The 16,520-nt window shown below is 35.4% G+C and overlaps 1 protein-coding gene across 2 annotated transcripts in view; it reads right to left on the bottom strand.

Moving 5' to 3' along the window:
* The window catches only part of HOMER1 (homer scaffold protein 1), a 122,113-nt gene that overhangs the window by 56,727 nt on the left and 48,866 nt on the right, over positions 1–16,520 (bottom strand). The window contains exons 3-5 of one of the 2 annotated variants that reach the window (XM_008537189.2): positions 14,959–15,090; positions 11,308–11,400; positions 3,204–3,343 (exon numbers count right to left, since the gene is read on the bottom strand). In XM_008537189.2, the coding sequence (XP_008535411.1) occupies positions 3,204–3,343; positions 11,308–11,400; positions 14,959–15,090 (365 nt within the window). Of the gene's footprint in view, positions 1–3,173; positions 3,344–11,307; positions 11,401–14,958; positions 15,091–16,520 lie in introns of both variants that reach the window. The other variant, XM_008537188.2, reaches the window with a different exon arrangement.

The raw sequence follows: 16,520 nt of genomic DNA, 5'->3' as shown, positions 1-16,520 counted from the left end.
CACACATTACTAAAATTTTCGGGACCAAATGAAAATCAGGGCCTTCTTTTGGTATGTTGATTAATGAATTCATGAGATTTAGGCATAAAATGTGAATTTTAAGAAGAGCACAAATTGGCTTGCTAAGTAGCTATTACTACAATCAACTCTTAATTAACTTGACTGACTAGGTCACTGTTCTGTATCCTTCCATCTTTTTTTTTTTAAACACATACACATTCTAGTGATTTTTGCTCCTTATTTAGCAGTAAAATGGTATCAACCAGAATAGAGAAATTTGGCAAAATATTTTTTTGCTATTTATTCTTTTCTGTTGAAATAAGTACTAAGGAAGAAAGACAAAATAATAGTCTAAATAAGCCTTTAAAAACAGATTTTAGCTGTCTTCCTTTGCCATGAAAAAATAATAGCACATCAAGTTTAAATACTTGTGAGTTCCAGACTTAAATAAAGATTATTTTAACACTCTCTCTGTTTCTAACGCATGAGACACTGATCTTATTTCTACATAGGTCTCCTAGGATAGGAACAGTCATTAACTTCCTAACACGATAACATGCTCGTGTTGGGGATTTGACTAAAATGCATTGTTATCTAAATGGCAGAACATACTAGGGTCAAAAGAGCTGAGTTCTAGTTCCCAAGTTGTTAGGAATGAATCGCATATGTGACCTAGGACAACTCACCTAACCTCTGGGATTTAGTATCCCCATGTGCCAAAGGCATATGCTTTCAAACTCTGCCATTTTACACCATAATATGGATACACACACATAAATACAGATATTACTGAAAAGAACTTTCTACTCTTAATGTGAGTTTTGCTTTCATGTTTCCTATTTGGTTTTATTACATTTCATTTTTCAGAATGACATGAATAACCTAAGCTGATTTCAAACTACTACAGTTTGGCAAATTCTGGATTACACCATCTTTGAGGTCTCTTCTAACCCTGATATTTTTGGATTCTAACATTAGCTGTAAAATACTTAATCTTCTATCTTAGGTAGAAGTCGATTTCAGTTGTTACCAGGTGAATAGTGATTAATATTGATTAACGTAAAATCAAAACAAGTTCAGAGAATAAGTCTCCTGAAACCCCGTAGCTCTGGTATTTTTAAAATAAGAATGCTATACAACTATGTAATGCATTTAACATAATTAAAACCTTAAATTGATCTATTCAGTTTTATTTTCAGAACTCAAATATCTGTATGGCTAACCTATAGATTTAGATTACATTTTATATTTAGATTTTGACCAGTAGTCAAAGAAGCAATACCTTCAAACCAAAGTAAGTAACTCCTATTAGACTCCCAAGAACTGAAAAAAATCAAGGGAGATGACCAATCCCAGTTAGTAACTCTAGATACTAAGGTTTAGCAAAACAATAAACATTCAGAAAATTTTAGATGCATAAAGTAAACTAGAAATAGCTTCTACAAATGTTAAATAAAAAAGTTCTTCTTTCTTTTTTTTTCTTTTTTAAAGATTGGCACCTGAGCTAACAACTGTTGCCAATTTATTTATTTATTTTTCTTCTTCTTCTCCCCAAAGCCCCCCAATACACAGCTGTATATTCTAGTTGTGAGTGCCTCTGGTTCTGCTATGTGAGACGCCACCTCAGCATGGCCTGACGAGGGGTGCCATGTCTGTGGCCAGGATTTGAACCAATGAAACCCTGGGCTGCTGAAGCGGAACGTGCAAACTTAACCACTCGGCCACGGGGCTGGTCCCCAAAAGTTCTCATTTCTAAATGCTGCAGTATTCAACGACACAGCTCACTTCAGCGTTAACCAAAGAAATCAAGTTTATGATTATGTTTGGTGCAGTTAAGACTATCAAATGGATATGTTAAATATAATTTAATAGGAAGGAATTTTTTTCTTCCCTCAACATGAATAACATTTTTAAAAACTGCATAGTAACCACATTGCTCTTTAATTGTAATTGTATAGCTGAGAAACGTGTATGTTTTACAAATCAATGTGAACATATAGTCTTCAGATCAGAGGAACTAAAATTTTCACGTGCCAGTCATTTTTATAACTATAGAAACGAGAATATGCTTGGACAGCAATAGTTAAAGCCTGATCTCCATGATAATTCCAAATACGTCTACTACTTTACACAAAATTATTAGCACTTTTAGGAACAAATTAGAACAGCCTCACAGGCAAATAGTTTTCCCTCATGCATGCCTAATAAACCTCAACTAACTTCTTCTTCCTCAGCCTCACCATCAGGTCCCTCAGAATCAGTCTCTAGTATGTTTAATCCTGTGCCCCTAACATCCAACCAACACAATCAAAATTAAAATTCTCATGAAAAAGAGCTTACAATATCTCACTTCACAATTCTTCTGAATATACTGAAGAATTTGATTTTTTAAAAAATTGGTGCCAAAAAGAGAAGCACAAACAAAAACTGTTTTCTTGATTTTAATTAAAACCACCTAGTCAAAAGTTTCCAAAGAAGGCTAAAACTTAAGATAGCGACTGATAGGTATTTGCTTACATTTGCAATACTGCAATTTCATAGACCTCTTTACATCCTAAAAATATCACAGCCAATAATTAATGCAACTGGTTGGAACACATTTAAGGATAAATTATATCTTTTTAAGCTATCAAATTCTTTTAAAATTCAGAAGCATGTGAAGATTTATCTCCTGTTAGCTGGTGTGCAAAAATAAATCTGACAATAACATTAATAGGTTCTTGCTACGAGTTACCCCAATAACGTGTTTCCTTCTGTGAAATCTTAAGGTGAGATCACCTCTAAGAGTATGGGAAAGCTCAATTTCAGAACAGGAAATCTATTTTTTTAAAAAAATTTATAACCCTCAAGAACATACATGAAAATGGAAACCAGGTTAGCAAAGGGGGACTTTTAGGGCCTGTGTTAAAAAATAAATAGAAGAGATTTACAATAATATATTGTTTCACTAAAAAATGATTTGTCCTTTAATTAGCTCAATAGCCCTTTTTCTACAGATAAAGGAAATGTTCACTCCTGTCCATCTAGGCAACTATCAACTATAAATTACTAAAATTTTTCTGAGGTTAACAGAAACAGTTACAAAAAAAGTCTGACCTAGAATTTTCACTCAGAGTTGTAACATTACAAGATTTATCTGAAAGCAAATAAGTTTCCACATTTAGACATCTTACTTAATCATGATGGTTGAATTGAATCTGTACCTATGTGAAAATGGCAACGCATTCTGAGTTGGTTCAGCCCTTGGCTCTGAGTTCTGTGTCACATCAGGTGTTCTTTCATCATCCGTCCCATTGATACTTTCTGGTGTTAAAGGTGACTGAAGATCCCCACCTGCTGATTCCTAAGAAACAAAGTGGGGTGGAGATAAAAAAAAAAAAAAGTGTTATACTCCTGTTAAAACACACAAGATCACCTTAAAGTTAAAACTGACTCTGATGTATGTTGACTTTTGAACTATGGTTATATTCCAACTGAAATTTGAGTCAAAGACTTAAAAAATGAAGTTTGAAGGAGAAAATTTTTTAAAGCAAAGCAACTCATAAGAAAACTAACTGAAACAATACAATTTAGAAATGTAAACATAGGGGCCGGCCCCGTGGCATAGCAGTTAAGTTCATGCGCTCCACTTTGGCAGCCCAGGGGTTTGCCAGTTCACATCCTGGGCACAGACCTACATACTGCTCATCAAGCCATGCTAAGGTGGGGTCCCACAGAGAAGAACTAGAAGGCCCTACAACTAGGATATATAACTATGTCTGGGGCTTTGGGGAGAGGAGAAAAACAAAAAAGAGAGGAAGATTGGCAACAGATGTTAGCTCAGGGCCAATATTCCTAAAAAAAAAAAAAAAAGAAAAGAAAAAGAAATGTAAACATAACACAATTTAGAAACGTAGTTTCAAAGAGCTGAAAAACTTTTGGGTTTAGATAAGCAATTAATTTGTTAGAATAAAAGATATTCAAAGAATCACTTGAGAAGAAAAAGATGGCATAAAAATGCAAGATGTGATTCTGTTTGGGAGGCTGGGAGGGCAAAGGGGAGAATGAAATCTTCAACAAGTCTTAATTTTTTTAATCTGCTCTATTTTTCACTTCCTGGAGTTATTTGCAAAGCAGCCAGAAATACCTCCATAACATATTATACATAATGACGTTAGTATATTTCAGCTTTTCTCACCTGCTACTCATAATAAAATTATTTTTCTTCACAAAATTTCTGGTCTTACTTCTATCAAGGTAAATTTAATTTATCCCTCTGGAAAATAAATGAAACTGAAAATGAAGCCCAACCTGACACTTATTCTTGCGACTGCCATCATCAAATTATCTAAATTTGCTATAGAAACCAGAATGAGGAGTCATTCGATAAACCTGTTAGCCAGGGAGATCCAGCACCAGCCTGCTACAGAGCAGCTTGGGGGACTCCTTGTGATCTCTGGGCAACAGAACTTCACAACTGAAGTATTAGGCTATGTGAGGGAAGAAAATGAAAACATCAGTGTCCAACATGGGAGTGGTTAGGTATGGTCATTATTTGTCAACTTAAAGGAATACACGGGGGCCAGCCCCACAGCCTTGTGGTTAAAAGCTCCACGTGCTCTGCTTTGATGGCCCGTGGTTTGTGGGTTTGGCTCCCAGGTACAGACCTGCTCCACTCATTGGCCATGCTGTGGAGGCATCGCACACACAAAATAGACAAAGACTGGCTCAAGGCTAATCTTCCTCAAGTGGAAAAAAAAAAAGTGGAAGACTGGCAACAGATGTTAGCTCAGAATCTTCCTCACCAAAAAAAAAAAAAAGAATACAAGATTTCCTCAAATAGAAAACAAGATGAATATGTGTAATACAGGAAAATGCTTATAGTTAGGGAAAAAGAGTACATAAGGAGATATGTAGATTATGATAATTTATATAATTTACATAAAAAATACTGCACATAAAGAAATGTGGAAAATAACATAGTGAGACTAACTTTCTTTTTGGGGCTTCTGGTTTTACATAGCTGCATGTATTTTATTTGACATTTAAATATTTTAACTAATAGACTATAATGCTATAAATTATACAAGCTATCAAAGATCAAAAGGCTACTTTCTGGATGGCACATTATCACTTAACTATTTTTCAATTATTAATGGAACCTGTATGTGACCTTTAACTTCATTCTTTTAAAATCTTTCTCCTAAATCCTCTTTGTTTCTATTAACTGACAGTCAATGCATGAATACAGTTATAGTATAATGTGACAACATAAGATTGTTTTAGGGGCTGGCCCGGTGGCACAGTGGTTAAGTTTGTGCACTGCACTTTGGTGGCCCAGGGTTTGCAGGTTTGGATCCCAGGTGTGGACATCGCATGGCTCATCAAGCCACACTGTGGCAGCATCCCACATAAAACAGAAGAAGATAGGTGCAGATGTTAGCTCAGCAACAATCTTCCTCACAAAAGAAAAAGAAAAAAACCCAGTTTTACAACAAAGTCAAATCCTACTAAGTGAATAATGGGAACAGTATTCAAAGTGACTACTTCTAGGTCAACTATGGGCCTTATCAATTAGCCAGAAAAAGTTTAAGCAGCCAGTAAGAAACCAGGAAGTTATCATCTGTGGTTCCAATAAATCAGCACTATTATTCTCCAAGAAAGATCAAAATAAACTAAAATAATCACGGTTGACTGTCCAATCAGCTAAACAGTAAGCTGGCCACGACCCGATCCAGTGGAAATGATAACAGAAACAAATTACCCTGTTAACCTGAAAGGGCATACATTTTGTGTTATTTTCTAAACATTCAACTTTAGCTATTCCTAAAAAGAAAAACCACCTCATATAAAACCAATAATTTATATCTTTAAATCAAACATTAAAACAAAAAGCATGGAGGTATATCTAACAGACTACAAACTTTTGAACAAGAAGGACAATTTCTCTTTAGAAAAAGATTCCTAAGCTAATATGGCTAGCCATTTCTATAGTAAATGCTTAAGGAAAAAAAATCAAGTAGTACCTTCTTTGATACGTGTGTGTGTATATGTGTCTGTAGATATGTATAACAATATTGATAAGAAAAGTGAAAAACAAAATATAAATAAAAATTGAGATTTCATGAACTTCCATCACGTTTACATCATTATTCTTAGAAAATAAAACCACTCACATCTCACTTCCTTTCTGGGAAACTCGCCCCACACCAAAAAATAATTTTAAAAGGAAAAATGACAGTCAAATTGAAAAAAAAATTTTTTTGCATATTAAAATCTGAGAATGTATCAAGGAAGCCAAAACTAACATGTGACAATATTATAAAAAAGGAGCCTGAGCACAGATGTAGGATTCAGGAAGTGCTTCTTAAGAATTCTCTCTCTCTACTCATTTATGAAGTGGCAAGAAAGCAAAAAAAAAAACCAGAAATATTCTGAATCATATGAAAAAGAAATGACCTTGGCCCTCGCTCCAGGCCGGGCCTTCAGGGTGCGAGCACCAACCCACTCTCAGGTGTACGTGATACAGAAGGAGGGTGGGATGTCAAGGGTTAGCTCTACTTAAAGGAAAAAAACCCAGGAAATTGCAGACAAGTAATTATTGGTATGACTTATGTAAGAAAGATAACATGGAATTCCAATCAAAAGATTCAAATTCAAAGAAAAGGCATCAGCTTTAAATCAAAATATTGGTGAATAAATGAAACATAGTATCATTGAATTTTAATTTATAAATTGAAAAGAATCTTTTTTCAAAAAATTCTTTACATTACCTGACTTTTTGGATTAACTCTTCAGCTACTAGTTTTGCCTCCAACAATAAGGGGGCTTGCGCTGTACAACCTCCTATCCTCCCAACCTATCCCTCTCTCCTTCTACCTGCTCTTCAACTTCATCAATATTTACAATCTCTGGGCCCTCTGCTACTATGCTATTTTGTCAGGCTCAACCTGGCTTTATTTCTCTCCATGCTCAGCCTACACCAGAAAGCCAATCACCTTAATTATATTCTCTCTAGCATCATCCCAATCTGGGGGCTTCCTGACCTTCCACAAACCCCATCTTACCAATTTCCAATTGTGTATCAACCAAACCATCATTCTCTATTCTTACGTGCCCAAGCTACCAAGTACTATGGGAGAAAATATCATTAAATATGCTGATTAGTGTCATGAAAATAATGTTGGGCTCTGACTTCAATTATGTTCTTGAAGTACCCAGTAATCTTTATTTTACTTACCCCCATCTGACTCTTTTTTTCTTTGCCTAGCAGCTGCTCCAGACCTCTGTTCAAGCCCTCTCTCTCCGGTTGTCCTTCCTCCAGTGAACACCTAACTCTTCCTTCACAGAGAAAATTGAAATAAACTGGCATACACTTCCTCAATCTCTCTATCTGTATCTGAATCCATTTTTATCCTTTCCTCCTGTCTCAGATGAATAAGTGGCTAATTTGTTTCCATCTTCCCCCCTCATAATATCACCTTCTGTACAATGCTCCCCTTCTAGTCTTCTCTTTCCTTCACTGACTCCTTCCTTACATTTAGAAACATGTTCAAGTCACCCACACACATACATTCTAGAAAAGAAAAATTCTTAGCTCCACATCCTCCTGAGATTATCATGCTAACTCTTTTTCTCCTCACACAGGAGAAACAAATATTGTTACCTTATTCTCACTACCAAACATTTTGGTCTCAAGGCAGCCTAAAGTCAAAAACTCTTCACATTGCCCTTCCTTCACCAAGAATCCACCTATAATTACCAGTGAACTCCGGTTTGTTAGGTTCAAAGTCCTCTTAACACCCATCCCTTTGGAACTCTGTCTCTGACACGGCCAAATCATTGTCTCCAACTTGAAATGCTCTTCTCTTCTGAGCTAACCTTCTCTGCTCGTTCATTTCCTACCTCCTCTCATTGTCTTCCCCATATCTCCCTCAAATTTCTCAAGCGACAATCTTTAAGTGCAAATTTTTGACCCTTGTCTCTCCTCTCTTTCCATTCTATTTTCCTTCTGGATGATATCTTTCTCACCTACAGCTTTAACAACTACTCATTTGTTGATGGCTCTTGAGGCTTAGCTCCAATTCCAAATTCCTAAGTACCCACAGGACACGTCCACCTGGATGTACCATTAGGATACAAATTCAATATCTGAAGTGGAAATCCTCTTCTGAAGTCCGTGCTACAAGCCAAGAACAGAAGTTTCAAAAACATCTAACTCCTCCTTTACTACCCTCTCTCACCCTCACTATTCCCTCACTTTCTGCATTTCCTCCAAGTTCAGTCCATTTCACCATTGTTATGTCTATTCCCTTCTCTCTATTCTCGTGGCCGTGGCCGAGATTCAAAGGCAGGCTCCAGACCTACATCATAAGCATTAGCATATGACATTGTCATAATGTCACGTTAATAATGACATTACCATTATCATACTTACTCCTCCAACAGTCCTATGAGGTAAGTAATATAATGCTCCTGTGACAGATGTATAGACAGATTTGGGTTAAGCAATTTTCCCAAGATCACACAGTAACAGAAAAAGGACTTATGTCTAAGTTTGTCTGACTTGAAAACCCATACTCTGTTTTTTATATATCTCTCCATTTATTTAGGGCTTCTTTAATTTCTCTCAACAAAGTTCTGTAGTTTTCAATATACAGGTATTGCAGATATTTTTCTAAACTTATTCCTAATTTTTTTAAAAAAATTTTATTCAGGTCATAACAGTTTATAACATTGTGAAATTTCAGTTGTACATTATTATTTGTCCGTCACCATATAAATGTGCCCCTTTACCCCTTATGCCCACCCCCAACCCCCTTCTCCTCTGGTAACCACTAATCTGTTTTCTTTGTCCATGTATTTGCTTATCTTCCACAGGAGTGAAATCACGTGGTGAAAAGCCCATACTCTTAACAGTTTGTAATACCTCCTCAGCTAAAAACAAAAGCTATGACCAACAGAGTGTCTGCTATTATCGATTATCCCATTTAACCTCCTGATCCTCTTTGCTGACTTCCTGAGTAATATTCTATTCTTCAGGCAGAGCGTTAATTTACCAGAATGGGTTAAACCAGTGAGAATCAAGCTCTGCTCTCTAGCTGCGTGGCATCGGAGTGGTTACAGGAGTCATGCATTTCAAGCTAAATCAGAAATATTAAAGATATCTGTAAGGCACTGCCACAAAAACGGGAAAGGGAGAAATGAAGGGAAATATTTTTTTTGGTACTATTTCTCTGGCTGCTGTACATTAAATTAATAGTCACACTTTAAATGTTCTGAAAAGATAAATTAAGGTCAGTATATTCTGACTCTCAAATACTGATGAAGTTAAGACATTTCTTTATTATAACCTTACATTTCACAGCATTTTCCAACTAAAAACATCTTGGATATATTCCTTTGATGAAAGTAAAGACTTAAAGACATTCCCTTCACCAAAGAGGAGCATGTATTTCAGCAGCATTGTAATAGTTCATGGCCAATTAAACAAAAACAAGTTACAATTAGAGAAAAAGCAACTAAGTATAATGGCAAAGTGTAACCCATTACAGTTTTATTGGAGTCCTCTGAGTATTCGCTTACTGAATATGCTGTAGCATACTCTTGTAACACTAGAATCATTCACCTGAGGAATTGGAACTCCTAACATGTACTGGTACAAAATTATAAATAGGCTTTTATGCTTAAGAGTAGCACTACACTATGATAGCACTTATGGAAGACAGATTCAAGGAAAGTTTCAAAATGATTACGTTATTCCAGGTCACTGCAAGCGACACAGGAGGTATAATGGAGTGTTGGCTTCAATCCAGAGCACACCTTTAGTCTATGGGGAAAAACGTACTTTAAGCATAACTAACAGAGCTCTCCTTTCCTGTAAAACAAAATAAAACATAACTCTTTCTAAAGGTAGGGTTTACCAAATAGAGTTGGGTGCCAGGGGTAGAGAGGAAGGTAAAGAGCAAAAAATTTTCTAAAATGTTCCAATCATTTGGCTAGTCACTAAATTCAAGGCAATTCCTACTTATTTCCTCAAAAAAGTTTTATGCAAATCTGCTACTATTGACACTATTCCAGAGAAACCTTTGTAACATTTGATCTCTCCTTTTCATAAAAGCTCCTGATTACACTTCGAAAACAATTACTATAGAGAAGAACCCAGCACAAAGCTGAACCCCATTCTTAAGATGACAATTGAAATAAATTTCAGAAGAGCCTGTTATTGAAAAGCTGAAAATAATTGGCATTCTACATGAATCATAATACATACATTAAAACCTCTGTAAAAGTACTGAAATGTAACTATTTAATGAACTTTACTTGGAGATATAATTAATTTCCAACTGAAGAAAGATTATGATGGACAAATAGGTATTTACTCATTTGTTAAAGGAAAAATTGACATTTGCATAAAACCTATAACCTTTGGGTCTCAGTGCTGAGCATAAAGTAAGATGTCCCAACTGTCAGATTTAAGCACACTTTAAAATCAAGGAGAACAAACCGTATTGTTAATTTTTTTTTATTTTCTATATATTATGATGTTCTGACATCTTAAAAAGCCTTTCTGGCTAGTCAATTCTTAGAGGTGGCAAGGGCTAAGGTGGGAGTATGCCTCTGATATGACACTAACCAATCGAGAGCGAGATCTCCTCTATCTGGCCTGAGCGTGGAGACCATATTCCTCTGCCTTAATCATCCCAGGGCCAGGTACCAGGCAACTAGAGACCACCTCTATAGTTTAGAGCCCACCAAAATTGTTCAAACTAGCCAGTCCTAAGCTGTTTACCCCGCTCTGCCATTCCCAAGGAAACCCCCATACTGGCTCTAGCCTCAGCTTTCCCTATGCTCCTGCCTTCTGGCCCGACCACCCCGAGGTTTCCCCCCGTGCCCCCCAGAGGTGCGCCGTGCCTCTTGGTTTTGGGCCCTATGAGTATAATAAGCTTGTGCTTTCCTGAGCCTTTTCTGTGTCTCTTCTTGTGGCTGTACCCGACTGACCATCACAGACCACAGACCACAGACCACAGCAGTAGGCCAATCTATGCTCTTTGTGCATGGTCATTTTTCAGTTGCACGCAGAGTAAAGAATCTGAGTTTTAATTACTAAACTGGTATTTTTTTCTCCTGAGATTCTTATAGACACTGGCATACAGAAAAAAAAAAAACCTTTCTCCACTAGTACAGATTAACTGAAGGGCGTGTTTCTATGTCCACTTTGGAAATTACCTTAATTTTGCCATTATTTTCCCAAATTTAACTCTGGCATTAAGGATACCATCTAACATGAACAAGGGTCATAAATAAAAATAGAAATTAAATACCCACCTGTGAAGGGGTACTGGTAAGTTCCATCTTTTCTTGTGATTTCTCTTTTGCGAGTCGAGCAGCTTCCTTAAATTCCTGAAACTTTTCTGCAAACTGAATGTATAAAGACTATATGCGTTAACCAAATAAAAACAGATCTCAATGACCACTTTTACCTTAGTTTTCTTTCATTTTCTGGATAAATGACTCTTACACAAGCAACCTAGACCTCAAATCAATTACAAGTGTAATATGAAAATCACGGAAAAAGAAACCTAATACCAAACATTTGTCTGTACGCTGTAAAGCACTCTGACAAGTCTCATTCAAAAACATCATGAAATAACTAAGTTAGAATTTGGTGTCTGCTGGCTTACCTATGTCCCTCCTTGGTTGTTCAGATATACTTTACTAAGACCAAGGTGGGGGGTACAAGTTGGGAGAGGAATCAGTAAAGAAGGGCATACTATGTTTATCACAGAGAAAACGGAATCTCTTAAGTATCCACTCCTAAACATCTTAGTATTTGGGGTGTGTTTTTAACTTTTACTAGGGTATAAACTCTTGTATTATGTACGGCATTTTATTTTCAACAATGCAAATAGTAACATTTACTATATCACTAACTGACATTACTAAAAAACTTCATTTCCAAAGATTTCTAAACAGCTAATGTACAGCAGCAGAAAGAAATATAACTACAAAAAGGTCTTTAAGATTGGTAACAATTAAAAAAAAGCATTGTACATGAAATGCTAATTCTTAGGAACCCATAGGAATCTAAAACATCGTGGCCACAAACAGTGTCTATCTATGTTTTGGAAGTGGAAGCTAGTCTACTACTATTCTCAGAGAGAATAAGTTAAGAGTTACAAAATAATCAAATTTAAAACCTCTTTGCAACTTAAAAACACCTGTTAGAGTTGAAAATAAAACTCTGAAATTACAGTTCCTTCCTCAAGCCCCATAAGCCTGATTTCATTTGCATCCTGGGGAAGAAATCTTTGGAAGGAAAGGCTCATGATATCCTGACCTGCCTTGGGAGATGCAGGAGGGTCAAAACCAAAGTTGTCACTATTACAACTTTCCTTCTTACCTTAAACATTGCCACCCCCACCTACAACTTGTAGATCAAGGAATCTGTATTAGTACACTTCTCTAATTGAACAGAGTATCTCTTTGCTGTAAAAAAAAAACCTGAATACAAAGCTAAAAAGGTCTCACTCACATGGGTGGAAATGAAATAAAAACAAAACCATAATTAATTTATCCTTATGTAATTTGAAGTAGTACACAAAGTTTTTCTAACACTAATTTAGCATTCCAAAGTAGTTAATGTTTAAAATCCTTCTCAACTTCATAAAGACCTACACTACTGCTAATTTTTATAGGATTATGTTTCCATGATAACAAAATACAACTTAGTAAGCACTCTAACAATCCAGGCATAGTCGGAATTTTCCTCATACATCAACCTTGGGAGACCACACATTTCTTCTAATGCTGCTATTATCCCTTATTTTGAGAGACCCTTGTCTAGAATTTTCTTCAGAGCCTTCACCAAATCCTTATGAAGCTTTGGTTCACTTATGGTTTTTAATGATAAAACAAGTCAGAATATTTACATGCTTGCTTCATTTATGTAAAAGATTATAAACTCCTCTAGGTCGTCTACAGTCTAAAAAACGCCAACATTAATCTTCAAGGTAGCTTGGAAAATAAATCATGATTTTGTCATCTTTGAACCAAAACATTCTGAAGAGACTGATCGTAAGCTCTTGGATCCAAGTCTAGTGAATAAATACACTACAGGTGGCTCCAAGAGCTAACAGGTTGTTTCCTAATGATCTATCCACTCTCAAAACACTGGGGTTCACTACCAGTAAGGTTGGTCAAAAGCATATGCTAACTTTAGAGAAAAAAATCAAGTTCTTGAAATATAAAAGCCATTCCCAGAAAAAAGATCAAATGAGAGGAGACAGTATGATGGGGAGAATTTAAGAAACTGTTCCTTTACCACATTAGCCAGCTTCCAAGTAATCTGAAAGACGTAGCAAAAAACTTAATTTACAGTCAAAATTACTTAACTCAAAAATAATTTCATGCAAATTTCGTTGAGAAATAATCCACAATTTAGTTCCTGTGTTGTCAAGAAATTTAGTAAGTGTAATATAATTAGTTTTAATTTTTCTTTCCTATAGGCTTTAATAGACAATTCCAAAAAGGTTCCAAGTAATGGCAAAAGTATTAGAATCAACGTGTTATTTCCTAAGGGGATTGTTTAAGGAGGGTCAATGCTCAAGCGGGGGCCTGTGTCTCTGTTAAGTTGAAACACTCTGAAATTAAAACTCATACCTTTACCACAGTTCAAGAAATGTATTTAGGAACTAAGGTGGGTTTAAGAGAAACCAAACCAAATAATACTCATCTTAATAATTCTACAGAGAATGACTTATAACCATCAAAGCAGAAGTTCAAATAGTCTTAAAATTGAGCTTTAAACTCTAATTTATATTAAAAACATAACAAAAACACTTGAAAACAACAGTATTATGGAATGATTGCAACTCAGACAAAAGGAAACGAAGATTATTTCAACTAGTGAACTATCTACTTATAATTTTGTCAATAAATATACACAAAAGTATAAGATATTTTAAGAGAACTCATTTTTAAGAATCTGAATGATTTCTATAATAAACAGCTTATGGTTTAACACAAATAGGAACAGTATGCATCTACAAGATCCTAACTACCCTGCACTCAAACAATTTCAACTCTCAAGCCATCAGATCCTGTGTATACCAAATCACAGGTAAGGTGTTTCAAACGTAGGGTTATCCTCTTTAACGAATGCTTCAAACACAGAAGCTTTAAGCATAAATCTTTGGGTCTGGTGAGTGCAAAATTTAAAGAGGAAAAGTGAGTAATCCTCATCGCCTTGATCATCTTGTTATCCTGAGAATCTTTCCTTATCCTTAGGTACCCGTTCTGCATGACAGCCACAGAACTCAAGGTGCTGCTGGTGTGAACAATGCAGTGCTTTTGCTTATGGGCAGGATAACGGTTTTATCTCCACTATCTAGCCTGGTGATGCTCTGTATTTCACTGACCTTTCTGGCCACAGTAATTCACTAGGTCAGTATCTTCCAAGATTTCCTCATAGTATCTATAGATCTCAATCTACTGCATCAGAGAGCTCAAGAGTAACTCTAACCAAGATAAAGCACCACCTTCCCTAAACACAGTAATTTATATGTGCCTGCTATCATGTCAAAAAGCTGAAATCTTCATCACTATTAGCTTGAGTGTTCAAACTCAAAAGAGCTTGGTGTCCATCTATCTCGCAGACCATCTCCAACTAAAGGTCCTAATCCCTGAGCGAAGTCCATTCTGAAGCAATACTCTCCACCTGTAATTTCCTATCATACAGGCAGTTAACCACACAAAATCTTCTCAATCGATGGTGACTGTTTTTAATGTGTACAATAAATTTTCCAATTGACAGTGGAATCTAATGATCTCTCACTTCTTGCTCTAAAGTCACTGCAGCTGTTCTGAGAATATTAAACAAATATCTCCTATATTTCACACTCTCCAGTTGCTATTATGTATTTAAGACATCTGACTTGAAGATGAAGATTTCCACTCAGATCTCAGGATTTAACTTACTTTCGAAAGATGATGCTCAGAGGAGAATCCCAGGCCATAAACAGTGTTTGCCCGACTATCAGCCCACTGGCCAAACTTCTGAGATGTTTTAGTAAATGTCATGTTTGGGGTGATGGTGCTATTAATTATTGCCTAAAATATAAAACAAGTACAAATAACAAGCCAAAAATCAGCAAACAGGCATTTAAACACAGGACTACTTAGTTACATAAAAACTTAGGATTCCTAATGAGTCACAATGTTAAATATATAAAGATAATTACAGAAATAGTTTTTAACATTATAGGTGACAGTGTGGAAATATGGTAACTAATAGAACTATAAATATTATGGCACTCTATCAAAAATTTCAACACCTTACAATCAACGTAAGTTTTTTTATGATGCAAAAAAATTTCAAGAGGTTTTTAAGCACGGTCAGTTTCTTCCCTTTGAACATTTAGGATCAATATTTATGAATTTTGGATGATACTCACTGGAAGTACGTACGTTTTAATAGTTGTTTATTTAAAAGTAAGGTCTCACCCTCCAAAGAATCTTTCAAAAATGAATATCAATAGAACAGATTTTCTATTTGTACACTAATTTTCCAAAATCCATAATCAAGAATTTTCTTAAAGCTGACTTACCTGAAATATATTATGATACAGAAAACACTTTCAATCATTTAGTACTTTTCCTTTACTCAAAGGGAAATCAAACTCCTAAATATATTCTTTAATTCTTTTCTCATAAAGTACGTAAATTCATGATATTGAGACTCAATATCATTTCTATTTAACAGTTTCTTAGAAAACTAGCATTTTAGTATGTTATTAAATATTAATTTTGGTGATCAATAGGATAAATTTCAATTATTCTAACATATTAAGTTCATTCTCTCTGCTGGTACTGTAAAAGTGTAGAGTCAGTTTTAGTTAAGTAATCTAACGCACTCCAAAACTGAGATTACAAAGTGATTACAACAATAATAAAAATAAATGTTATCAAATCCATAAGCAGCTATCTGGTGAACTATTAAATATAGCATGAAAATTAAGCATTTTGAGAACAAAGGTAAATCTGATTACCACGTGAACAGTCTAAATGTAAATACTTATGAGCTAACCAGGTGGTGATGAAATTATAATAATGAACGAATGACATTGGTCCTACTAAAGAAAACAGTAAAAGAGAGAGTGGTTGCTTGCTTACTCGTGACACAGACAGCAGATGTGTTATCTGTTGTGATATGAGAGCTCTTATCCTCTACTAAGCATTTTTACCTCTGACAAAATTTACATACTCATATATCTCCTTACCCTTCAGTTTAAAAGCTGCTTTTCCCAGTACGTCATTTTAGATCCTGTAAAATGAGGCTAACAACTAACTGCTCTAACCTGCAGGGTTGTCATCAAATGAAAGACTAAATGGAAAATAATATATTAAGAAATAGTAAAGAATCATTTACTTATTCAACTTTTTCTATTGAGTACCTATTAAATGCCAAACACAATTCTAGAAACTTGAGATACAACAATAAGAGGCAATGTAATTGTGGATTACATTTTAGAGCAAAAAGA

This window comes from Equus przewalskii, chromosome 13 (assembly GCF_037783145.1).
Source record: "Equus przewalskii isolate Varuska chromosome 13, EquPr2, whole genome shotgun sequence".
Classification (NCBI taxonomy): domain Eukaryota; kingdom Metazoa; phylum Chordata; class Mammalia; order Perissodactyla; family Equidae; genus Equus; species Equus przewalskii.
Note: the sequence above shows the minus strand (reverse complement) of the source record. Positions and strands in the feature narration are given on the sequence as shown.